A 27,834-nucleotide genomic window follows, 5' to 3' on the forward strand; every position below is an offset into this window, starting at 1 on the left:
ATGGCAGGCAAAACCCAAGGGGTTTAACAACACAAAGCAAGCAACAGCCCTCCCTCCCTCACCCACCCACCATCTCCATCTCCATCTCCTCCAGATACAGAAGAGGCCACCCACCAGACCAGAGTTTCAGACCCGCCTTCCACCCTGGCTTCAACGGCAGCATCCTTTCTCCGGTGCCCACCACATGTCCAGAACCACTCCAGGATATGCAGAAGAAGAAAAAACGTGCTATCTTCTCCTCCTCTTCCTCTTTCCCCTCATACTTCAGTCTGCAGATGCATTCAGACCAACCCCTTCATCTCTTCCTCTTCCGAGTTCGAGGACCCCTCCCATTTCAGGAATCTCCTCCTCGATCGGTTCCCTTCTCCCAGTTGCCCTCCCTCTCTCACCCCCATCGACGACGACCTCGCCCTCGACCCCGCCGCCGACGGTTTCCGGTGGACCGCCCGTCGGGTTCGGGAAATTCTCCCTGAAGAAACCCCGCCGAGAGTTTTCCTCCTCGACCCACCTTGGCTTCCCGGAGGTCTCGTGCTGGAGAGTGGCCGTCGGGCGAGGGAGAGGGAAAGGAGAAGCAGGAAGTATAATTTGCTCAGGAGGAGGCAGGTGAAGATGGAGACGGAGGCGTGGGAGGACGCGGCGAGGGAGTACAGGGAGCTCATCAAGGAGATGTGCGAGAAGAAGCTGGCTCCCCACCTGCCGTACGTGAAATCGCTCTTCCTCGGCTGGTTCGAGCCGTTCCGCGATGCGATAAAAGAGGACCAGGAGTTGCAGAGGAGGAGGAAGAAGAACCTGGCCGCCTCATACGGGCCGTTCATCGTCCATCTGCCGGCCGATATGATGGCGGTTATCGTGATGCATAAGATGATGGTGCTGTTGATGAATGGGCTAGACGATGGGTGCGTTCGGCTGGTTCACGCAGCGTGCCACATTGGGGAGGCTATCGAGCAGGAGGTGAGGTGAATTCATGTATTTGTGCGCTTCCTTTGTGTCATAAACATGGTTGTTATTTTTTGGTTCTTGTTCAATCCTGTGTATCCAAAACAAGAATAGTGCTGTGTAATTGGTGAGTTCGATAGATTTTAGGAGAATGGTAATCTTAAAACAGTTCATGGTCATGCCTGAGCTTATAGTACTGGTCAAAGATCTAAATATGTTACCTTGGCGTTCTTTTGAAGCTTCCCAACTCTTTACTAACAATGTTATCCCTTCAGTTAGAACTGGCTCCTGTATTCTGTCTAAGTAAAGTTAGAACTGAATCTGGAGTAAACGTTTCTTACTCCCCAGTTGACATGATTGTGCAAAATGACTGTAAACCACTGCCTCCTCGTTTTCTCTTGGGGAGACTTCAATAGAATTTCACTCATTCATACTTGCTGTTCAAAATTGGATCACTGTAGTTCTTTGCTTATGAGTGCTGCATGGTTTGTTATTTGTAGATAAACTTCTCCTTATGGTTTCCATTAGGCAGTGGATTACTGTCTGAAGCGAGTGTGTGATCCCTTTCTAAAGCTGACCTTGTAAATCCATCCATTGGGCTGAGACAATTGTTTCATTAGCCTGCTTCATTTCAAGCTTTGTTCCTGAGATAGCGATCCTCTCCCAGAAAATGATTTCTTGCGCCAGGCATGTCTCCTGTCCAAATGATTTGTTCCACTTTAATGGGAAAATCAATGTCCCTGTGCTTTAACAGACCAAGATTCATCTGTAACATAATCTTTCAAATGCCCTGGATTAGGGTCTGTTCATTTATTTGTACGTTTTGGTGTCTTTGTTTTTCTTGTTTACTGTTTGATGTAGGCATATAGGTTATTGCCTATATGTGTTTCTTAAATTTTAACAGAAAAGCATTTACCTAGTATGCAGCTTTTATAGCTTCTTAGAATGAGTTCCTGTTTGACTTATGGTTTGTGCCATAAGTGCATAAGATTGTCCTCTGTGGCTGCTGTTGTGATGAATCTATGGTAGTTTCTGCTTAATCAAGTACTAGTAATCAAAGAATGCTTTTCCTCGATTCTAACACTCGTTAATGGGACTAACAAATGTCAAATGTGCTATAAATTTGCAAAGTTCACTATCCATGTTTTTAGAATAAGATATCACTGCTTGACATCTTGGTGTCTAAAATAGACACATTGTAGGAACTTGCAGTTACTGTTTAATCTTTTCTCATGTTTCTGTAAAGCAGCATTATGTTGTGTTCTTCAGGCAGGAATGCTTAGGGTTCTAATTCTGAAGCTTGGTTTTTGTCAGTTATTCTTTAACGATCTAACTGAAATCAAGTTTTTGGCAATTACACATTTTAGGTTAGGATTTATAAATTTTTCCAGAGAACTAAGAAATCCACAAGGGAAAACCAAATTCTAAGTGAAAATCATGAAACTGAGAGCAAAAATCAGGAGGCTCTCAGGAAACGTGTGACTAATTTGCTGAAAAAGAAGAAAATTCGTGATGTGCAATTGCTGGTGGAAGCAGATGACGTGGAGCCTTGGGGTAGAGACTCCCATGCTAAGGTCAGTTTCCTAGAGTCATTCTTGTAGTATCAAATTACTTGTGTTATTTACACACGTGCGTGCATCCATGTGTGTTTCTTCTAGAGGACTAAATGGCATTTCTTTACCTTTTTTCTTTTTTCCTACCAGAGATTTTAACTTATTTTTGTTTTTGTCCATATTTTCAGTTGGGAAGCCGTCTCATAGATTTATTAATTCAAACAGCTTATGTGCAACCTCCACTTAATCAACTAGCACAAGGCCCTCCTGAAATTCGCCCTGCTTTTAGGCACACATTCAAAACTGTCAAAAAGGAATCTGAGTAAGTATTTTTTTCCCCTGTAAGAAGCCACCCTATGACTGTGCACAACCCTCCCAACACACGCCCCTTCTCAAGGATAGGTAATCCATGTAATCAAAGAGTATTTCAGCAAAAGGCCAAAAGCACCTTGGTCTTCACTTTACTAGGTGGCCCGGGACACCAGTTTCTTTATGTAAATGTCCTTTGGAATCACCTTATGAAGTAGGTGCAAGGTTCGTCTGGGGATTTCTAAATCTTGTGAATTTTATCACACTAATTGTACTGGTCATGACACCGTCTAACCACCGAGGTCTATCACATGTTTCAATAAACTCAAATTTAATTAACATATGCGTATGCTTGTGCATGACTGATTCATTTGTTGAGTTCTTGCATGTAGTAATTCTGTCAAGAGATATGGAATTATCGAATGTGATCCACTTGTACGTAAAGGGCTTGATACAACGGTAAGTTATTTATTTTCATGTGCTTCATTTATTTGATCTACAAACAACTTTTTTCTTCTGTTCACTCTGCTATAGTAGATTTTGATTATGAGATCTTAATTGTATATGTTTCTTTGGAAAACTTTAATAGAATATGCAGTCAAGTTCATGTAGCAATCATAGTTGAGGAATTGACATAGTTATTTTCCTCTTAATTTTAAATATCATGCAATGCATCTTTTATGATAATTTATCATATACCCTGTGAAAAGGGTGTGTGATGTGGCATATGTAATGAAGTATGCGGAATTACAAGGATAAGATGCAAAAGCACCAAACAAGTCCAATAGTGGACAATTACAAAGGCACAATAGGCACAAAAGTGCATCAGCAAGCAGTCCACGATGGGATAATACAAAAAGCCTCAAAAGGGCAACACCAAGTACAACAACAAACAACAACAACAAACAACAACAACAACAACAACAACTACGCCTTCATCCCAAAGCAATTGGGGTCAGCGATATGAACCAACAAAGAAAATCATTCTGGGTCTTCCACATGAATCCTTCTCCTCCATTCATTTCTATCCAATGTCATGTCCTCAGTGAGGTTCAAAGCATTCATATCCTTTCCTATCACCTCCATCCATGTCTTCCTAGGCCTACCCCGACCTCTTTTAACTAATATATTTTCCCATTTCTCCATCCTTCTAACTGGAGCATCATTAGGCCTTCGTCGAATATGTCCAAACCACCGTAAACGATTCTCTCTCATCTTATTTTCAATGGGTGCAACGCCTACCTTCTTACGTATCTCCTCGTTCCGAATCTTATCTTTTATTGTATTTTCACACATCCATCTCAACATACGCATCTCAGCTACACTCATTTTTTGAATATGATGTCTCTTGGCAGCCCAACATTCCGTACCATATAGTAAAGCGGGCCTAATAGTCGTCCTATAAAACTTTCCCTTCAACCGCAATGGCATTCTACGATCGCACAACACTCCAGTTGCACTCTTCCATTTCATCCACCCAACCTTTATCCTATGATTTACATCTCCATCAATTTCTCCATACTTTTGAATGATAGATCCCAAATATTTGAAAGAATCATCCACCGGTATTTCTTGCTCACCAAGCTTCACTACACTCCCATCTCTATTTCGTTGCTTACTAAATCGACATTCCATGTATTCTGTCTTACTCTTACTCAACTTAAAACCTCTTGCTTCCAATGTCTGTCTCCATAATTCTAATTTAGCATTAACCCCAACTCTAGACTCATCAATCAAAATAATATCATCAGCAAACAACATACACCATGACACATTTTCTTGAATTGATCTCGTAAGCTCATCCATCACTATAGCAAATAGGAAAGGGCTTAAAGCAGATCCTTGATGTAACCCAACCGTTATAGGAAAATTGGTTGTCACCCCTCCACAAGTGCGGACATTGGTTACTACTCCTTCATACATATCTTTAATTATACTAATGTACTTGAGAGAAACACCTTTCTTCATCATTGTCCATCAGAGAACGTCCCTAGGTACTCTATCGTAAGCCTTCTCCAAATCAATAAAAACCATATGCAAATCTTTGTTCCTCTCTCTATTTCTCTCAATAAGTTGTCTAAGAAGATGTATAGCTTTCATAGTAGATCTTCCAGGCATAAAACCAAATTGATTCTCCGATATCATGACAACCTTCCTCAACCTATACTCAATCACCCTCTCCCAAAGTTTCATAGTATGACTTCGCCTGCGTATAACTGTTTAGTTATACACTGTCGGTCCCAAGCCCGGATAAAGGAGGAGGGTTGCGGTAGGCCTGTGACAGCCGGCATAAAAACTTAGTCATACCCTATGAATATGAACCAAAGGGCAACACCAAGTAAAAGAATAAAAATATTATTAAAGAGGTGCTTGGAATACAATGAGAGAAAACACACCCCTATTTATATACAACAAAAGAGAGGGAAGGCCGTTGGGAGCTCCCCTCATAGAGTCGTTGGGGAGCTCCCAACGATCATTAAATATGATCGTTGGGGCCCCACTTTGGGGTCCCAATTGGCAAATAAAAAAAGAAAATACACTAAGAAAAAGTAGAAAAAACTAAAATATAGTTATTTTTAGAAAACAACTATAATTACATGTGAAAAGACGAAAATGCCCCTATCAGGCAAACTAATACAAAATAGATTATATATATTTTAACACTCTCCCTCAAACTTAAGGGAAAATAACCGAAAGTTTGCTAAGGAGAAAAATAAATCGAGGAGCAGGAAGAGCTTTTGTAAAGAAATCTGCCAACTGGTACTCTGATGTGACATACGACAATGCAGTAGTTCCTATCAGATATTCATCGCGTACATAATGACAATCCATCTCGATATGTTTAGTTCGCTCATGTAAGGTGTGATTGCTTGCGATGTAAATTGCATTCTTATTGTTGCAACACATCTTCAAAGGAGTTTATGATTATTCTCATATCACTAAGAAGACTTTAAAGCCACACAAGCTTCATGGTTGTAGTAGCCATTATACGATATTCGGCTTCAGTTGAGGATAATGATACTTTATGCTGCTTTTTGCATCTCCATGAAATCATAGTCACCTAAAAATACACAAAACTGGTAGTTGGGACTTTATCATTGAGATTTTCACTCCAATCAGCATCAATATATGCATGTAAATCAAATGAAGAAGATGAAGATATAAAACCCCCCTTGATTATAGTTTCTTGATGTATTTGACAATTCTCATGACAACACTCATGTGCACAGTGGTAGGAGCATGCTGAAACTGACTGACAGAGTGAACTGCATGAGATATGTCTGGTCGAGTGATGGATAAGTATGTGAATGACCCAACAAGTTGGCGGTAAGGAGTAAGATTTTCAAGTAGAGTCCCATCTTCCAACCTCAATTTAGCATTAATTACTTTTGGGGTTTCTATCTTCTTATCATTTGTAATACCAAACTTGGTATAAATATCAACCGCAAGTTTCATTTGAGAAAAGATGTACCCTTTGGGAGAGTACGCAACTTCAATAACTAAAAAGTATCTTAAAAAACCTAAATGAGACATATCAAAGTTTTCTTTTAAAATATTTTTAGTATCATTGATTCCTTGTTTGTCACTTTCAGTGATAATCATATTATCTACATAAAGTAGAAGAATGACAACCATATAACCCATACTTTTAACAAAAAAAATAGTGTCGGTATAGCATGAATGAAAACCCAGATGAGTCATTACATTACTAAATTTATCGTACCAAGCTTTAGGAGCTTGTTTTAGACCATATAAAGCCTTTTTAAGTTTAAGAATTTTATTCTTTTCAATACAAAACTCTGACGGAGGATCCATGTAAACCTCTTCATTTAATTCACCATTTAGAAATGCATTTTTCACATCTAGTTGGTAGATGGGCAATTTTTTAATATATGCAATGACTATGAGGGTCCTAACACTATTCATTCTAGCTACTGGGGCAAATGTTTCTTCATAATCAATATCATATTCTTGATAGTACTATTTGGCCACTAACCTATCTTTGTATCATTCTAGAGACCCATTACTCTTGGTTTTAACCTTAAAAACCCATCTACGTCCTATACATTTCTTTCCTATATGGGTAATAAAGTTATTTTTCATGTTTTACTTTTTCAAGAGCTTTAAGTTTTATATTCATGGCTTCAACCCATTGAGGAAGATTTTTGGCTTAAATATAATGTGATGGTTCATGATAGGAATGTAATGCTATTAGACATGACCTATATTTTGGTGTTAATGTGTCATAAGATACAAATCTACTTAGTGGGTTGGAAATACGATTGGATCTCGTAGGTGAGGTTTCTTCTAATGATGAATTTTGATAATATTTTTCTAAAGCATTTAAAGGATTCCTTTGCTCACGCCGGGTATAAATTTGAATAGGTTTATCAACAATATCATTATTTATAAATGATTCTTCATGCACATTATCATCACCATTTTCATTGTCATTTAAGGGATTATCCCATTTGTCATCCAAGGAATCATCACAAGAATTTAACCCTTCTTGTGGCAAGAGATCAAATGGAAATGTATAATCGACTTCATTGTTTTCCTTAGTCTTCTCAAAACTATTTTCATTTTCAAAAAATGTTTCATATTTAAAAACATATAGTTTGTTACTCTTAGGATCAAAACATCTGTATCCTTTTTGGTTCTCTCCATAATACACATTCAATGGCTTTTGGAGACAATCTATCTCTTTTATGGAAAAGCACAAAACACTTAAAACAAAAAATCCGCAACCGCTTGAAGTCAGGTGTTCTTTGAAATAATTTTTCATAAGGAGATGTGTTTTGCAAGAATGATAAAGTCATTCTATTTATCAAATAAGTTGATGTTAGAGCAACCTCAACTAAAAAACTTTTTGGAATGCCTTTAAAAATAAGTAGTGTCCTATTGGTTTTAAAATATGTCTATGTTTTCTTTTGGCTAATCCATTTTGTTGGGGAGTTTTAGGACATGATTTTTTATAACAAATCCTGTTTAGTTCTAGAAAATTTTGAAACTCATTTGATAAGTATTCACCACTCGAGTCAGATCTAAGAATAGAGATGTTGCTTTGAAATTGATTTTTGACAATCATATAGAATTTTTTAAAGAAAGAGAATATATCGAATTTGAAATTAAGAAAGTATATCCATGCATATCTAGTGAAATCATCAATAAAGGTAATATAATATGAATATCCTCCTTTTGATATGACATGAAAAGGTCCCCAAGCATCCAAATGCACTAATTTAAAAGGTCTCTTAGAGGCAAAGGTTCTATTAGGAAATGGGGATTGTATCTTTTCAAATATACAATCTTTGCAAACTAAATTTTTTCATTGCAATTTTTTTTTCCAAAACAAAGAAGATACATCTTTGAGAAGCTTGGGTGTCCAAATCGTTTATGCCAAGTTTTAATACCTTTATCTTGGACATAATTACAAAAAAAATTTAGAGAAAGGTTTACATAGTTCATAAAGTAGAGATCTCCCTTCTTATGGCCTTACCTAATCTGCTTCCCAGACCAGAGATCCTGCACGAAGCAACTCTTATATGAGAAGGAGATTCCACATACATGATCGAAAATTTGTGAAACGGAAATAAGATTTAAACTTAGTTGAGGAACAATCCTTCCTTTTGGCAAACAAAAAAATTTAGAAGAATTTAAAGTTTCAACACTTTTAATTTGCAAAGATGTTTCATAGGCAGTTGAAACATAAGAGGTTTTTGAATTAGGGCATAAGTCGGATAAACCATTCTCACGAGGTATCATATGAAAGGTGGCACCAGAATCAAGGATCCAAGAAGACATACCTGGAGGAGAAGATGAAGCTATTGTGGCACCCGATGTAGATGAAGATTTGAGTAACATTTGAAGTGCTTCTGATAATTGAGCAAGAGAAAAGAAATCTTTTCCTTTGATTGGTTTTTTCTTCTTTGGTGTGGTTTATTCAACGAAAGCTACTTTATTCTTAGGCGTGTCATATAACTTGGGACAATTAGGTTGTATATTGATGCAGCGAGAGGAGGAGAACAACTAACCTCGTGGGGGCCAACGTGGACAATGGAGTTGCTGTGAATGGATCAGTACTATGCTGCCATTGGGTTGCTTCTTCAAGGCACAGTTAGGCAGCAAACAATAGCACAAAATCGATATGTAGCCACAAAGCCCGGAACAATTGATCCGAGCAAAACTTTATTTGATGATTAACAATGCTCACAATTTAAAGAAATGAAGGGAAACAAAAAAAAGACTCAACAGAGAGTTGTCGGGTTGCAAGGAACTAACGAACAAAAGAATGAAAAGAAAGAGATGCTGCAATAGAAAAAAAAAGAGACAAAGAAAAGCTGCGGTAGAGTCAATCTTCTGTAATGTCTATGAAACCCTAGAGGAGGGTTTTATAAAGTCGGTCCGGGTCCCGGGTCTCGGGTCCAGTCATGGACCCGAGATGGGATCCAAATCGTTTTCCTGTTGGATTTGGGTCATCCGGATCGGCGCACCTCGTACTCGTCTGGAGTAAGTACGCAGGGGCGCCACATCCCTGCATCCCGGTACCGTGTGCTGGGTCGGATCCTCTGCTTGGGTCCGATCTTCAATCCCTTCATGCGGATCTGGTTCGTGGCCAAGGCCAGGCTGTATGGACCTGGTTCCTTCCTGCTCTGCATCATTTTCCTCCGGTTGGAAAGAAGTCGGCTCTGACGACTTGTTGTCTCCACAGTAAGCATATAGATCAGACACGTTGAAAATAGGCGAAATGTGCTAATCGTCGGGCAACTCGAGGAGGTAGGCGTTCAGGCTCAGCCGCTGAAGAACCTTAAAAGGACCATACTTCTTAGGACTCAGTTTGCTATAGGTACCTACAGGGAAACGCTCAGGACGCAAGTAGACCCAAACTAACTGACCGACCCTGAATTGGACATCATGCCAACATTGATCTGCTGAAGATTTGTAGGCGTCGTAGCTTTCAACAAGTTTGGCTCGGACCTGTCTGTGGACATCACGCATATATTCGACCGCATCAAATGCGTCTCGGGCTGGATCGGGAAGACCAAACATAGGGGCTAGTTCAACGACATGGGTGGGTGACCGACCATAGACCACTTGGAACGGAGATTTGCCTGTAGACCGATTGATGGAGCTGTTATAGGCGAACTCGGCTTGAGGCAATACAAGGTCCCAAGTTTTGACATTTTCCCCCACAAGGCTCCGTAACAGGTTTCCCAAGGTGCGGTTGACAACTTCGGTTTGGCCATCCGTTTGAGGATGATATGCACTGTTAAACTGGAGCTTGGTTTTCAGTAAGGCCCATAACGACTTCCAAAAATGACTCAAAAAGCGGGTGTCACGGTCCGAGGTGATTGAGTGAGGCAAGCCATGAAAACGGGCCACGTCCTTGAAGTAATATGAGGCTACCAACGAGGCATCGGTGGTTCGTTTGCACGGGACAAAGATAGCCATCTTGGAAAATCTGTCGACTACCACTAGGATGGAATCAAAACGACGCGCTGTTCAGGGAAGACCCACGATAAAATCCATGGATACATGCTCCCAAGGCCGCTCAGGAATTGGCAAAGGAGTGTACAGACCACTATTTTGACGACGATCCTTGGACACTTGACACACTCGACAACTTTGAACATACTTGACAACATCTTTACGCATTTTGGGCCAAAAGTATCGTTCATTCAACAGTGCGAATGTCTTATCGTGTCCAAAATGCCCAGCTAGTCCTCCTTCATGCAATTCAGAAATCAATTTTAGTCTAAGGGAGAAAGCAGGCACACACAATTTATTACCTCGAAAAAGGTAGCCATTATGGATAATAAAACCTGAGTCAGTGGTGCCATCAGGGGCGATGCACTTTTCCCAGACCCGCTGGAAATCCGGGTCTGTAGGGTACAACTCCTTGCACTGCTCGAACCCAATGACTTGTAGTGGCATAGTCATTAGAAGGTTATTCTTCTCGCTAAGAGCGTCAACCACCTTGTTTAGAGTACCAGATTGATGGCGAATCGTAAATGTGTACTCTTGCAAGAAGCTAACCCACTTGGCATGACGAACACTTAGCTTCTTCTGACTATTCAGGTACTTCAATGCCTCATGATCCGTGTACAAGACAAACTCCTTATAGATGAGATAATGCCTCCAATAACGTAGGGCTTGTACAACGGTATAGAACTCAACATCATAAGTGGAATACTGGCACCTGGCCTGAGTCAGCTTCTCACTAAAGAAGGCAACCGGTCGGCGGTTCTGACTCAAGACGGCACCAATTCCCACTTTTGAGGCATCACACTCAACCTCAAAGACAACATTGAAATCAGGAAGAGCTAGGACAGGGGCACTAGTCATTCTTTCTTTGATGAGTGTAAAGGCTCTGCCCGCGGCAGGCGTCCAATGGAAACTAGAACCTTTCAGGCAGTCAATGATAGGGCCATGAGGGTACTGAAATTTTGCACGAAACGACGGTAGAAAGTAGCTAACCCGTGGAAACTACAGATCTCCTCGATCGTCTTTGGGGTAGGCCAATCTACGATCACACGGATCTTTGCAGGATCGGCCTTAACTCTAGCGGAAGACACTATGAACCCCAGAAATACGACACTGGACGTCATGAACTCACATTTTTTTGCATTGACATACAGTTTTTCTCTCCTCAAAATTTCTAAGACCTGACGCAAGTGACTCAAATGATCGGACAAAGACGAACTATAAATCAAAATATCATCAAAATAGACAACGACAAACTTCCCTATACATGAACGCAACACTTGGGTCATCATGTTTATGAACGTACTTGGGGCATTAGATAACCCAAATGGCATGACTAACCACTCATACAGGCCATCACGTGTTTTGAATGCCGTTTTCCACTCATCCCCTCTCGTATATGAATCTGGTGATACCCACTTTTTAGATCGATTTTGGAGAAAATGGAGGCACCAGATAACATATCAAACATATCATCCAAACGGGGAATGGGGAAACGATATTTGACCGTGATGTGATTGATCGCATGACTATCAACACACATGCGCATGGACCCATCTTTCTTCAGAGTGAGCAGGGCGGGTACTGCACAAGGGCTAACACTTGCGCGAATAAAACCCTTTTGCAGCAACTCTTGGACTTGCCGCAATAATTCAGCATGCTCAGACGGGTTCATGCGATATGCGGGGAGGTTGGGGAGGCTCGATCCCGGCACAAAATCAATGGCGTGCTGGACTACCCTCGTAGAAGGTAGACCGTCAGGCAGGTCGTCTGGCATAATGTCGCGAAACTCCTCTATAAGAGGGGCAACGTCCGGGGGAATGGACACAGACGAACTCATTAACGACTTTGCCACCAGGGCATAACAATAACCATCTTCCTGGCAATGGTTCAAGAAGGGCCGGTACGAGAGGCCCGCGAGCCTGGGGACTCGCTCAGTCAAATCCACGGTGGGAAAACCGGTCTCCTTGATAGGGAGAAGGACTATCCTATGACCTTTAAAAAGGAAGGAATAGGTGTTCTTGCGCCCATCGTGAATGGTTTTGCGATCAAATTGCCACGGATGCCCTAAAAGAATATGACACACACTCATGGAGGCTACATCACACCATACCTCATCGTGATAATGCTCTCCCATGGAGAATCACACTAAACAACGTTGGGTGATGGGAACCTCGTTACCTTTCTTGAACCACGCCATCTTGCATGGTTGGGACAGTTTCTCGGTTTTCAGGTTCAAGGTAGATACAACGCTCTCTGACACCATATTCTCACAAGCACCTGTGTCGATAATAACATCACACACGTGACCCTCACAGTTGCACCGAGTTCTAAAAATGTTGTTCCGCAACCATTTCGCAGAGGTTGACTCGCAGGGTGCGGTCAAAACATGACGGATGAACAATAAATTTTCGATGTTGCCGTCGAACTCTACGACTTTCCTCTCATCCTCATCCTCGACCAATGACTCACTCTCACTCTCAGATGCTGACTCTACAATACCCTCGACGAGATGGTTATTTTTGCCCGCAGTGGGGCACTTAGACGCGATGTGTCTCAATTCCTGACACCTAAAACAACGGATTGTAGGCTTAATAGGTTTGGCTTTGGACTGGGTATTGTATGCGGGTCCGGACGGGTCAGGTTTGCTAGGGTCTGCTCTAGGGGAGCTTGCTCCCCTGGTTGGAAAACTCGACTTAGGTCGACTGGATGGTTCACTGCGGGTGGTCCTATATTCTTGCCTCCTCTTCAGCTTCTCCTCGACATTCATGGCATAACTGGTTGCCTGATCTAATGTCTCGACTGTGATACAACTAAAATCATCAGAAATGGCAGGACGGAGACCAGAAACGTACCTCGTGACCTGCTGGCGGGCGGTTTCCTCGATCTGCACACGTAGGGAAAGGCGATGGAACTCCGCAGTATACTCCGCCACAGTTCGGGTGCCTTGACGCAGGGTCAAGTACTCCTTGTAGGCTCGCTCGGCGTGATCTGAAGGCACAAATTTTGATTGCATCAATCTCTGCATTTCCTCTCATGACTGTACGCGCTCGAGTCTCTGCCGCTATCTCGATCACTGCAACTCCACCCACCATGTTTGTGCTAGGCCTCTCAACCGAGTAGACGCAAGAGAGACACGACGGTGCTCAACGACGGTGTGGTAGTAAAAAAAAAATTGCACGGCATAAGACCAGTCGAAGAACTGCTCTGCATCGAACAGCCCCGCAAACTCCGGAAGATCTAGCTTCACCCCATAAGTGGAGGGGTGTTCTGGTGCTCTCTGTTGACGAGCCTCCACCATTCTTGCAGGATAATCGTTCCAGAAGGCATCATCATCCCATACCGCTTCATCGCCCTCTGTGCGATACTGCTCGCCTGGATGCTGGTGCTGACGAACTCTGACGAACTCTACCGATGGGTGGTCGGTGCTCAGGACGCGCCGGTCCCTGCTGATTCTGCCTCGGTCTTGCTTGCCCGGGGGCGGGAGCCATCTGCGGCCAGCGTTGGGGCACCGGGATGACGGGAAGTCCGGGGTAGGGTGGAGGGGTCTGGTGGGTAGGGATGTCATAACATGGGTTTGGGTTAGGATACTGGTGTTGGGTCGGATATTGTATTGGATTCTGGATCGGGGTTGGGTTGATAGGTTGGTTCGGGTTTGGATACAGGGTTGGGTTGATATATGGTTGGGTTGACTCGCCCGATGGGATGTGGATCGGGTCTATTCCTAAACTACTCGTCGGACCCAGATATGGATAGGTTGGACTGGGGATCGAGTTGTGAGGATAAGAGGCTTGGTTTGAACTCGATCCACGATCCATATGATTATGGGTCTGGTTTTGACCCTGCTCAAATCCAAACTGGAGTTCCGTCCGTGTCCGATATGGGTCTGGGTCGACATGAGGTCCATTTTGGGGATAAAAATTAACGGGTTGGATCTGGTTCAGGACGGCCCGCGAACCGGATCCAACTAGGTCGGCCGGGTGAAGGGGTTCTAGACCCAGACCCGCTCCCTGAGACCCAACGGATGGTCCCAGCGAACCAGGCCCGTGTCCTGCTGGGGTGAAGGCTGGATCGAACCCTCTTGGGTTCGACCCAATCAAAAGGGGCTCACCTGTTCCCGCTCGCGGGTGCGCTGCCACAGGGCCTCCTCGCGCGGGGTCCAGAAGGAAAGGTGAGTCCTTTCCGGATCGGGTCGACGCACCCGGGCCTGCAATAGGGCCCCGCGTGCCGCTGAGGTCCTGCAGACCAGGCCCGGCCTGCGACTGGCCCACAGGGAGGTGTGGCCTGGACTGGGGCACACCCGTGTGCCCTGGAGTTCCAGCCAGGGGTCCCGAACAGGCCTGGCGGGTGCCCACAATTACCAGATCAGGGTGGGAAGGGAGTACCGGGTGTGCACCGATGACAGAGTCTAGCTAAAAGGGGGTTGGTTGGCCTGTTCCTGCGCACAGGGCAGTCACTCGATCTGTTGCACCGTCAGTCGGGTCCACTCCCAATCTTGGTATCAGAATTGCATATTGGCCCAATGGTGACTCAATAGTGACTAGTCGTCTGTCGATCTCATCCACATGTTTCGATATACCTGCGACCTCTTTGATGACGCGTTTAAGGTTCTCTTGAATTTTAGTCACCATGTCCAGCACTCGCAACACCGGATCCTCAACGCTATGTTCCTCTCGCTCCTTGCCACTTGCCGGATCAACCCTCGTTTCTTTTGACATCACGCTCGAGGGAGGGGATCCCTATGCTCTGATACCAAATTGATGCAGCGAGAGGGGGAGAACAACTAACCTCGTGGGGGCTAACGTGGACAATGGAGTTGCGGTGAATGGATCGGTACTATGCTGCCATTGGGTTGCTGTGGGTTGCTTCTTCAAGGCACAGTTGGGCAGCAGACAATAGCACAGAATCGATATGTAGCCACAAAGCCCGGAACAATGGATCCGAGCAAGACTTTATTTGATGATTAACAATGCTCACAATTTAAAGAAATGAAGGGAAACAAAAAAAAGACTCAACAGAGAGTTGTTGGGTTGCAAGGAACTAACGAACAAAAGAATGAAAAAAAGAGATGCTGCAATAGAAAAAAAGAGACAAAGAAAAGCTACGGTAGAGTCAATCTTTTGTAATGTCCACGAAACCCTAGAGGAGGGTTTTCTAAAGTCGGTCCGGGTCCCGGGTCTCGGGTCCAGTCATGGACCCGAGATGGGATCCAGATCATTTTCCTGCTGGATCTGGGTCATCCGGATCGGCGCGCCTCGTACTCGTCTGGAGTAAGTACGCAGGGGCGCCACATCCCTGCATCCCGGTACCTTGTGCTGGGTCGGATCCTCTGCTTGGGTCCGATCTTCAATCCCTTCATGTGGATCTGGTCCGTGGCCAAGGTCAGGCTGTATGGACCTGGTTCCTTCCTGCTCTGCATCATATATGATCCGGTTTATGGCAATGATGACAAATAGCCTTCTTGTAACCTCCATTATAGTCATTTTGCAAACCAAAGTGTGGAGGCTCGTAGGTTTTTACCTGATTGCCAGGCTTAGACACGACTAACACTTCATCTCCTCCTTTTATCATGCCAAGACGAGTCTCTTATTGGTATATTTCGGCAATGACATCCTCCAAAGGAAGAAACTTAGATCTATGAAGAAGAGAATATCTAACTTGTTCATATTCGGGCTTAATCCCATGTAAGAATTGAAAAAAATGCTCTTTTTTCATTTGCTCTCTTCTTAGTTCAACATCTTCACTACAACTCACTTGGGTTCAAGAAAAGGTAGTTCATCACATAAGGGACTAAGAGTGCCAAAGTAATCATGGACACTTATGTCCACTTGTTTGATGATACATTTTTTTTTTTTTTGAGAAAAATTGTCTTGCAAAACTTTTTTGTGTATACGTACCTTTCATGAAAGACCATGCTTCATTTGCTTTGCAAAATTTAGTGATGTTGGCACATATTTTGAGCTCAGCATTATTCATAAATCATGCGACAATTTTGGCATGTTTACTTTCTCAATCTTCTATCTTGGATTGATGGTCTTCGATAGTTTTTATGCGAGCATTTTCTTCTAAAGCTTTTTCTCGCCCTCCTTTCATCTTGGTGAGTTGAGTTGAGGTTCAGGAATAGAGCCCATCACATGTCCCCAAAGCTTCTTGCCTTTGAGGTTATTTTTCATGGTGGATGTCCACATCATGTAATTGCTACCATTCAACTTAAAGGAGAGATCAATTTTTTGCTCATTCTTCATTGTGGCTTAGAGAGAAGAAAGAAAAAGAGTATGGAAGAACACGAAAGAGCTCCTCCACTTAAGTTGCCGCAAGAACGTCGATCCCCGAATCACGATCTTTCAATGATCACTCTTCAAGAAACCAAGAACACAACCTTGCTTTGATACCATGTAATGAAGTATGCGGAATTACAAGGATAAGATGCAAAAGCACCAAACAAGTCCAATAGTGGACAATTATAAAGGCACAATAGGCACAAAAGTGCATAAGCAAGAAGTCCACGATGTGACAATACAAAAAGCCTCAAAAGGGCAACACCAACACGTAAAAGAATAAAAATATTATTGAAGAGGTTCTTGGAATACAATGAGAGAAATAAGGGGAACACACCCCTATTTATATACAACAAAAGAGAGGGGAGGCCATTGGAATCTCCCCTCATAGAGTCGTTGGGGCTCCAATTGGCAAATAAAAAAAAATAAAAAAATAAAATACACTAATAAAAAGTAGAAAAAACTAAAATATAGTTGTTTCTAGAAAACAACTATAATTACATGTGAAAAGACAAAAATGCCCCTATTGGGCAAACTAATACAAAATATATTATATATATACAAATATATATATATTTTAACAGCCTATCGACTTTTGAAAAAAAATTCTGTCGCATAAACACTATTTAGCGTCCTTCTCTATCACTGTGGGTTGATGATTAGATTTGCAAGGTTTTAGTTTGTATGAGAAGTTAATTTTTCTTGTATCAATTACATTTAATTTTTGTATTTGACAGGCAAGGCATTTGGTAATACCTTACATGCCGATGTTGATACCACCAAAGAAATGGACAGGGTATGTTTTACAATGTTCATATGAGGTTTGATTAACTTATTCCAGTGTAAGTGTCATTTTCAAAAGAGAATATTGTTGCCACAGTTTTTGATCTCTGTAAGAAGTGGTGTGTGCGTGTGTGCATGCATGTGCACTCATACCAGTGTGGTATGTGTGTGTGTGCCTGTGTATGTGCAGGCGCAGGTCCATGTGTGTCTGTGGGGATGTGTGAGGATGCATGTGTCTCTACATTAAACCTTTTGTATTAACATTAGCAGCGTTTGATTCAACTGATGGATAGCCAAAATACCCTTTAAGGCAATGACATTTTTTGAAAAAAAATTGTAACTTTTTGGGTTAGAAAAAGATATATTCTTTTTTCAAATTCAAATTATTAAAGTACATCTTGTCATTTTTGAACAATGCTTGACTTTTTGTTTTCCTCAAAAAAAAAAAAAGCTCTACCCCCAAAAGTAGCCATTTGTTTTAAAAAATGTTATTGCTTTTAAAGGTGTTTGGCCATTACAATCAATTGAACACTGCTAATAATATATATGTATATGTATGTATGTATGTATGTATGTGTATATTGTCGACAGAAAATTGTGGGAAGTGCCAGATGGGAGCTGTCATTTACGATATAGATTGAGATCAGTCTCTGCAAAGTTTTCCTTCTAATTTTTAGCCATTTAAATCAAAGATTGATAATTATTTGATGTAACCACCACATAATCACTTGATTCCATGAGTTCATCATTCAAATTATAAACTAATTTTCTGATCTACAGGTATGACAAGGGTGGGCACCTGTTCTTGCCTTCTTATGTTATGCGCACTCACGGAGCAAAGCAACAACGTGATGCACTTAAAAGTGTTCCAAAGGAACAATTGAAGGAAGTATTTGAGGTTAGGGTTTTCAATTGTTGACAGAGAACATTTCCATTAATCACTTCATTTATTCACTGGACATATATAATAACTAGGAATCCATATTCCATATAAATATTCGTTTGTAGGGTGGGAAGTGAACCGAGCAGCTTGTGGATCGACTTGATTCTGCTCCTTATGAACTTGTTCGTGCTTGATTTGTGTAGCTGGTGAGTCGAGCCATGAGCAGCTCATTTACCTTGAATGAGTTGAGCGTGAACAAAGATTTGGCTCCAGGGAGCTTGTGTAGATTGAATACAGGTTTTAAGGGTAATGTGTGTCACAAAAAGTAATATGGTATAGCTGGTTAGAGTAGATGCCTCTCAAAAAGAAGGATTAGGGTTCAAATCTCATCAATTTCACTGGTTAGAATACATGTTTTCTTTTTACACGAGCCAACTCGTGTTTGCTTTCGGTTCATTTGGCTCGTTTACCAGGTCTATTTGTTTTACCCTAGCTCTGCTCAATAAACATTTTTCTTTGAACGAAAAGGTGGTTTGCTTTATGAAACACCTTGTTTGAAAGTTAACCATAAAATGATTTGTGGTCACAAGGTCTAAAAAGTAGGCATAATCATAGGTAATTAGTTGCTGATCTATTCCATATTGTCCTTGCTCTAAATATTAGAATCAAGGTTGTAAGTATGTATCGTAACCCGTATTGGTCGGGCCCAAAGTTAGATATGTATCATATCGTATAATAAAAAAATCACAAAGTTTTAATACATTTTTTTCTAAAAATTAAAGAAAATCAAGAAAAATCAGAAAAAAACTTGAAAAAATTCTAAAAAATTATAACACGAAACAATGATGAATTTCATAAAATACAACCATAGACTCACATATGAAGCATTTATGTCTTTATGAGCTGCACACGACATCATCAAACAATGAAGAATTGCATAAGATAAAACTATAATATTACATATCCAAATAATTATGTAATATGTATGGCATGCATAAAACATTGAACATTAAATAAACAAGATAATATGCTATAAATGAAATTCTCACAAGAAAAATGCAAACTATGAAATAATATGCATATTAAATAACGAATCTAAGCTAATAAGTCACAAGATTCATAATAGTGTGTGTCATCAACATCTTTTTTTTTGGAAAAAAATCTCTCTAAATCACTCTTAAGCTTTTTAGGGATGAATATGAACTAGCCCCAAGGGGCCTTATATGTTTTAAAAAAAAAATGAAATAAGTGCATTTATAGCGTATCTTAAGATATGCCCCGTATCGTAGTGTATTGTAAGATACGGGGGTGTATCGTATCGAAAGACCCCATAGTAGTGATACGTATCGTACGATACAGTGTGGTAGGATACAACATCGATTAGAATGACTACCTCACAGGCTAGATCATCTCTCTCAGTGGGGTCATGGACCTATGTCAGTACGATCAATAGATAGCTTGTTGAGCAAGTCTGACACTGCCATCATGATTATGGTTAAGTGGAATGCTGTTGAGTTTCACTTTTTCGTCCTTAGCTCCTTGTTTTTTATTAGGAATGATTGATGCCACACACTTCATTGGAATTAATTCTGTTTACTAGTTGCAGATGCAACAGTAGTGTAGACATACAGAATATGATCCCATCTAGATTCTGGGCAAGAGGTTTATGTTCAGTTGTATTTAGGGGCCAGCATTCTTTAAGTATCTTGAGTTCGCAAGGCTGTGGTCAAAAGCCTGTATATTTTCAATATAGCATTTTCCATCTATATCATGCATTGGCTATGTACCTACAAGATATTGTTAATACTTTGGTAATTTAGCAGTAATTGCGACATGTAAATAAAAGATCAAAACCAGCTGATTAGCGAGTATTATAAATTGCTTGCTGCCCTCTAGGATCAAAAACTTCTATTTGTGGCCAAATATATTATCCAAACCCAGCCCAACCAAGACTCATACTTCAACCTGCTATGAGGCACAAATAACTCTCTCATTTAGCATTTTCTTTTTAAGTTTGCCTTTGTTTTTATCTTACAGAGTTGACTTCCAATTTGATTTCTTGCTCATGAAAGTGAAATTGTCCAGGCCCTTGATACTCTTGGAAGCACAAAATGGAGGGTGAACAAAAGAGTGCTCGATGTGATAGATAGCTTATGGGCAAGCGGGCGACCTATTGCTGGGTTGGTAGATCACAGTGATGTGAGTCAGGCTATTTATTCAGCATGGATTTATTTGCTTTTCTTTTCTTTTTGTTTGAATTAAGATGTTTTCACCCCCTCTATTGATGGCCATCCTTTTGCTTTCATTTTTTACCCTTTTACAATTCATTGCAGATTCCTCTACCTGAGAAACCATGCACTGAAGATGAAGCACAAATGCGACGGTGGCGGTGGAGTGTCAAAAAAGTGAAAAAGGAAAATTGTGAGAGGCATGCTCAGAGATGTGATATAGAACTTAAGCTTTCAGTAAGATATCCATTACAAGTGCCCTAGAATACCTTATATCTTGCATGTTGGTTTGTTCTGTAATATGAATTTGGTTTTGGTTTATGAAATGTGGCCTTGCACTCAAGCAGGTGGCACGAAAAATTATAAAGGAAGAGGGCTTTTACTACCCGCATAATCTAGATTTCCGTGGGCGTGTCTATCCCATGCACCCACACTTAAATCATCTTGGTTCAGATCTTTGCCGTGGAATTTTGGAGTTTGCTGAAGGAAAACCACTTGGCAAAACTGGATTGCGTTGGTTAAAGATACATTTGGCAAACTTGTATGGAGGTGGCGTTGACAAGCTTTCATATGATGGCCGGTTGACATTCGTTGAGAATCATTTGGCAGATATATTTGATTCGGCAGAAAGACCTATTGAAGGAAGGCAGTGGTGGTTAAATGCTGAAGATCCATTTCAATGCTTAGCTGCTTGTATTGATCTTTCTGATGCATTAAAAAGCTCTTCTCCAGAAGATGCTATTTCTCATATTCCTGTTCACCTGGTGAGTTCTCCATTAGTAGCATATAGAAGAAAAACATACATTTGAGGGCTGCAACTACCATTTTTTAGAGTATTGTTAACTGGTGTATTGGATTAGAGGCGGCATCCTGATAAATATTACTATCATATGATTGAAGCAAGAGATAGGGTTTGTGACTGGTGGTGTCATGAATTTATATTCTTGTATCATACACATGAGGATGACAACATTTATTGGTTTTCTGTAATATTTGATAGTATGTGGTAGAGGCTGCCATGCACCTGCATAGATGCGGAAGTGAGTCGAAAGAAAAAAATATGACCAATCATTCCAATGGATGCTTTTTGCAGAGGTCCCTTATGATGTTCATAGTTTCCTTTCCAAGAAGTCATATAAGTATTTGTGAAGGAAAACTAGTTATCCTGGATTAGGACCGAGTAATTTCCTCTGGCATCATGTGAAAAGTATGACACATATGATGATATAGGATCTACATTATCGGAGTGTGCAGGTGCCTTGTCATTATGTTTACATATTAGTAATTTAATTATGTAACTCCCTTAATTGATTATGTCATCCATCTTTGTATCTATTAGTTTCTTTTGACATTCATTGGATTTACGTGGTGACCAGATTAGTTTCTTAACATGTAATACATAAAGCATGATAATAATGACAAACTGTTTATTCATAGGACGGTTCGTGCAATGGTTTACAGCATTATGCAGCTTTGGGCCGAGACAGGGTAAGGTTCTACCTTGTGTCTGCATTTTTTATTTGCTCATTGATGTCCTTTGGATGTTAACATCATCAAGATCTCAATTTTGTCAGTTGTGTCTTTAGATGCTCGACTTTCTTTCTTATGATGATTCTGTTAATGTGTTCTGCATTTTGGAGCATTTTTAGCTTATCTGGTCTTATTTAAAAACAATTGGCATCAGAACTTTAGCTGTTTATTTTTTATTTTTCTCTTTGTATATTGTTTGGAGAAGTTTGACATCTTTTCATCTTTGTTTTCCTTTTTTTATCATTTTCTTCTGTTATTGATGCGAGTTTTCCTTATTGATTCTCAAAAAAAAAAAAAGAGAAAATGGCACCAGAAGTTTCTGACCACTTTTAACTGATCTGATTCTATATAAACAATTGGCTTCAGAGTGTTGCCTTTTTTATTTTTCTCTTTTTGTGTTGGTTGATGAAGGTTGGCATCTTGTTGTCCTTGTTTCCTCTCTTAATATTGTTTATTTTCTGTTAAGTTTTCCTTTTTGGTGCTCAGAAAAAAAAGAGAAGAAAAGGGTACCAGACTGTTAGATACAATTTTTTGCAAGATATAGTATTGTTTGACCATGTCATTGTGGTTTTTGGATTTAGTTGACTATGTGGCAATGGAATATGGATGCATGAAAGTGGAATTTCGTCACATTCAAGTGTGATCTCTTAAAGCGTGTCTTATTGAGTGTATGTCTGTCGCTATTTCTTCTGTTGAATCTATAATAATGGGGCATATAGTTGTTGAATAGTGCCTAAAAATAAAATATGTCCATGTCTATATGCTATAAGTTTATCTTGTGGTTAACTGTCATTGCTTCTACAGATTTCCAAAATTTTGCGTACTTTTCAGAAGCCCATTGTTTTGTTATGTATTTTGCTTCTTAAGGAATATAATGAATGAGCAAGTATATGCTTGATGTAACAGCTACTATCAATATTTGTATTCATTTCCAACTTATGATTCTTTGTTTCGGTGAAATGCTTGTATCCAGTTGGGGGCGGCTGCAGTGAACCTAGTTTCTGGGGAGAAACCAGCAGATGTTTATTCGGGTATAGCTGCAAGGTATTTGTTTGATCCTATTTAATTGGTGACATTGTGGGGACATCATTTCAATTCTAGATTTTAGATATGTTTACACTTCATTTCAGTTTAGGTTAGGGTTGATAGATAGGAGTTTTCTTTTGATAATAGGAAAATGAGTTTTCCTCGGTGAAAATTTGAACTGCTGTTGAAATGACATAAGGATAGTGATAAACATAGGACTGTGTTATTGTGACATCTGCTTATGATTTTTCTCTATACAATTCTAAATTATACATATGTATGTACTATGTACGTATGTGTGTGTATGTATGTATTCTTAAGCTCGAACTAAGAAGATAGAAATGTTGGTTTTCTAGTAATGCCTCTTGGCATAAGTGAATTTTATCGGCTGTTTTCTAGTATACTTTTGGGTCATTTTCATTTAAATAGAATCGATATTTTGTGATTAAAGCATTGAAATATAAATTAGCTATTATACTTAGGATTTTCTGTTAGCTTGATTTTTTATGGAGTCATAGATCTTTTTATAGATGATTCATTCAGTTGTATTTTAAAGAAAGTATGCACTGGTAGATGACTGAATGTGTGTTTACATTATCAAGTTCCTAATCATAATATGCTCTACAACAAGCACTGAGATGTTCCTTGGGATTTGGGTGTTACTGATTGTAATTTATGATACTTATTTCTTTCTATCAGATTCTCAAACTATAATACTCAATTAGTCTGTTTTTCTCTGGCTTTGTTAATTTATTAAATAATGAGAGTTAACTTGGGAATCAACACAAAAATAGCACTCTTTTTTTTTATTATTATTTGGGGAAACCAGTGCCAGGCCTAGAGACCTGTTGTGCTGGGTGCACTGCTGAGCTACTGTCACCGTGCCCAGCTGCGTAAAACCCTGCACACCTCCCCTCCCCTGCCCAGGAGCCTGCTGCTTTGGCTTATGGACAGGAGATGCCCACTGAGGGTTTTGAACACCAGACATGGGGATGTCTCTGCTCTTGAAAATCCTCTCCCCCCAAACCACGTGGGCATCCCTGCTGGGTTTTTTCCCCGTTCATGTGATTCTTTTTCTACTTGTGGGTGCTCTGAAAATGATTTATTTCCTGTCCATGTGATTTTTTTTTTTGTGATGTGTTACCTTGGACATGCAACTTGCAGAGTAATGGAAATCGTGGTAAGAGATTCAAAGAAGGATCCTGCTGTGCATCCAACTTCTCTACTTGCTCGTATTTTAATTGATCAGGTTGGTGATTCATTTTCCTAGAGTTGTTTGGGCATTGCAATTGAGACCTATGTAGATGTTCATTAGGTACCTTTTCCAATACTATTGATCATCTTATCTTGCCTTCATTTGTGATCAGTTATTTCAGATGATGAACTGTGATAAGGTTTTGCATGAGGCAACATGCTTTTATCTTGAAAAAGCCTTTCCTCTCTGCAAAACTAAGAGATTTTGTAACTTGAAATATTTAAGCTGTCCCATCTACAGGGTTCTCGAATAATCTTGATCTTGCTAGATATAAAATATCAATGTCTTATACTTGGATTCCCAATTGTCAAATAGGTGGACCGCAAACTGGTAAAACAGACAGTGATGACCTCAGTTTATGGAGTTACTTATATTGGTGCACGTGACCAGATCAAAAGAAGATTGAAAGAGCGTGGCCTCATTACTGATGACAAGCTCCTATTTAGTGCAGCTTGCTATGCAGCAAAAGTAATGGAGAAATATTCTAACATGAGTTAACCAGCCATCCTGATACTCTGTGTGAGACAAACTAATCCTTTTCTGACTCCAGGTTACATTGTCTGCATTGGAAGAGATGTTCCAAGCTGCGCGTAGTATTATGTCTTGGCTTGGTGACTGTGCCAAGGTGAAGTCTGTTGGTTCATCTATTCTTTTTAGTTTTCTTGATTTGCTATCTGGAAGCAACTCATGACTTTGATGTGACTTGGTTTTGGCTTCATGACAGGTGATTGCTTCAGAAAATGAACCAGTAAGATGGACCACTCCTCTTGGGCTTCCAGTTGTGCAGCCATACTGGAAACAATCGAGGCATCTTGTAAATTTCTTTACTCTTTTTGTTTTCAGTTGACAAGAAGTCTCCACTGATTGAAGAAATCTTTGTCCATTATTAATTGCTTAAAACTTTCATCTGATGTGCAGTGGCTTATATGAAAAAGAGCTTATCAGAGAAAAAACCCTGCTTTTGCACTAAGTTCACAAAAATTGAGGTTTTGATTATTTGACAGAGCTGGCTATGAAAACTAAACTGCTCATTAATTCCTATGATGGGTTTTTGATGAATTCTTTGGTGTTATGACATGAATTAACATTTTTCACATTCCTGATGTTTGATGCCTTGGGTGAAGTAATTTGAGCATTGGAAAAGCCAACAACAAATAATACAAATTTAGTCTTTTAAGATTTCATGCCCATTAAGATAAGAATTTGAAACAATATTAAACATGAAATTCTGTTAATAAGTATGTTAATTGTTTCATGTTGGCAAACAATTATGTTAAATGGATCTCCATAAGACTTTGCAGAATAGTATTGTTTATCCCAGTGACAGTTGAAAACTTCTTTCATCATTGCTAGTTTTGGAAAAAAAAGTAGCCCAAAAAGTGCTTCTTGGTACATGAAAGGCATTTACTGAACATTCTGACAATACTTTTTCAAGGGTTAAACAATGTTATCTTTATCTTTCTGTAGAACTTAGGTCACTCTTGTTTGATTATTGATAAGGTCTGGGCAGCTGATGCCTTTGATAGTTCAACTCAAGCTCAATCACTGTAATTGCTGGTGTCGTTAAGTTTTAGTTTGATATGTTGCACCAGTTTTGAGAGTTTCATCATCATCATTCTTTTAATTGCAGGTGAGAACTTCCCTTCAGGTTCTGGCATTACAGAGGGAGAGTAACAAGGTACCTTAGATGGCTGTGTAAATGCTATTCTGGCACTAGTTTACTTGTGTCCATGTTGCATGATAAATATTTCTTAAAAGTTCGTTAATCGTTTAAATAGCTGCTAGAGACTTTTGAATGTTTTCGTGAGTGCTGCAAATGCAGTTCTTGTTTTGTCTTGTCCTTTGCATTTTTCTTCAAATAATTTTTTCTGTTCTTTTTCTTATTTTTGGCTTGAAATTTTAACATTATTTTCATTTGTAATGACTGAAATTTTCTAGTGTTTGGCTATGCTTGTGGTCTCAGGTTTTGGTAAAACGGCAGAGGACTGCTTTTCCACCAAACTTTGTTCACTCTCTTGATGGTTCACATATGATGATGACAGCTGTTGCTTGCAAGCTTGCAGGCTTAAATTTTGCAGGTATACAGCTATTTGTGATTCTTTTGCTGATGAACCATTGTTGTTGTGCTTGCTACTGCTGCTGCTGCTACTACTACTACCACTATTATAAATATTATTATTATGGCATTGTCAAGAGACTGATTCTACCAGAAATTTGAAGGTTTCCATGAATTCAGTCGGTTGGAATAATTGTTTATCAGTTCTGTTTGGAAGAAACTATCTGTTTATATTGAACGAATCATTGTTCCCTTTGTAGAAGTATTCATTCTATTTTTCATTATTATTTTTTTTTATCTTCATGCCTGCTTATTTGTAGGGGTGCATGATTCATATTGGACACATGCATGTGATGTTGATGATATGAGCCTTGTTCTCAGATTAAAATTCGTTGAGCTTTATAGCATGCCCATCCTTGAGAACGTAAGTCTCTCTCTCTCTCTCTCTCTCTCTCTCTCTCTCTCTCTCTCCCACACACACACACACACACATCTGCGTGCATGCATCTGGTGGCCTTTTCCACGTCTATTCTAAATAAAGGGCATCATACTTTTGCTTTCTTGGTGCAGTTGTTGGAGAGCTTTCAAACATCTTTTCCTACTCTTGTCTTCCCTCCATTACCAGATAGAGGTGATTTTGACTTGCAAGAGGTGCTTGAATCTCCCTATTTCTTTAACTGATTTTGTATCTTGGGGATACTTCGATTCCATGGATGGGATTACTTTCGCTGTGGCATCCATTTCATATACTGGTGGGTTTCAGCATGGAAGGTGCCTTTGAATGTCATGCATGCGGTGCACCGGTACTCGGTGATGGAAAACCTTCTCCATTGATGTCAATGGAAAAACATCATGAAAAAGCTTTGGGACAGCACACTTCGTGAAGGAGTGTACAGCAGTCGTGCTGAACCAACTTTCAGAGGGAAGCTCTCAACCAAGAAATCCAGGAAGAGAATAGAAGCATTCAGTGTATGTTTATCTCATATTCATTCTTATAAATAATGTAATAAAAATATAGTTGAATGGCGTGTGACCGTGCAGTTCATAGAAATTCATGTACTGTAGCATCCATCATCAAAGCCATTGTTTGAGGGGATGAGTGTAACAGTAACGTTGTAAAAAATTGTGGGTGGTTCCATTCCCGTGATGGGTGTGTGGTTCATGCTGGGCATTGTTGATGAGACCACTTGTAATAAAATTAGTCCATATAATGTGATCCCCCATTTTTAAGCTGGGGATTCTTTTCCTCCTCGTGTGTGTGTGTGTGTGGGGGTTGGGGGGGGGGGGAATCCATGAAAAGGATGAAACGATGAATTGAGAAAAAAAAGGAAAACAAAATAAGAGTTGGGAATTTCTTAATTTATTGCATGGACAATGAACCAAGAGTGTCCTTCCAAGGTTAATGAGATCATCTCAATTCTGTTACCTGTACCATGTGCACACTGTCAACGACAATAGCAATAAATCGGTCAAGGGGTGGTGAGCTTGACACAATGGTTGCCAAAGAAATCC

At 40.2% G+C, this 27,834-nt stretch overlaps 1 protein-coding gene across 1 annotated transcript; it reads left to right on the forward strand.

Annotated features, from left to right (window-relative positions):
• Window positions 1-27,567, forward strand: LOC149847682 (DNA-directed RNA polymerase 2, chloroplastic/mitochondrial-like). The gene is made up of 20 exons (XM_090001968.1): window positions 1-7; window positions 95-951; window positions 2,304-2,510; window positions 2,678-2,811; window positions 3,191-3,257; window positions 17,299-17,357; window positions 18,125-18,242; window positions 20,313-20,426; window positions 20,561-20,692; window positions 20,803-21,219; window positions 21,893-21,943; window positions 22,959-23,029; window positions 24,176-24,260; window positions 24,582-24,734; window positions 24,817-24,891; window positions 24,991-25,080; window positions 25,897-25,944; window positions 26,230-26,344; window positions 26,643-26,746; window positions 26,893-27,567. Exons 1-20 carry the CDS (start codon window positions 1-3, stop codon window positions 27,001-27,003), a joined length of 3,015 nt encoding a protein of 1,004 aa, XP_089858094.1. The 3' UTR covers window positions 27,004-27,567.
• Window positions 27,568-27,834: the final 267 nt, after the last annotated feature.

The sequence above is a fragment of the Nuphar pumila genome, chromosome 1, assembly GCF_984573655.1.
Source record: "Nuphar pumila chromosome 1, dmNupPumi1.hap1.1, whole genome shotgun sequence".
NCBI lineage: Eukaryota > Viridiplantae > Streptophyta > Magnoliopsida > Nymphaeales > Nymphaeaceae > Nuphar > Nuphar pumila.

Excerpts from the sequence above, each read along its gene's own strand:
- LOC149847682 (XM_090001968.1), top strand. Across the intron at positions 2,511-2,677 it reads GTAGAGACTCCCATGCTAAG|TTGGGAAGCCGTCTCATAGA; the intron begins GTCAGTTTCCTA and ends CCATATTTTCAG. Across the intron at positions 2,812-3,190 it reads ACTGTCAAAAAGGAATCTGA|TAATTCTGTCAAGAGATATG; the intron begins GTAAGTATTTTT and ends TCTTGCATGTAG.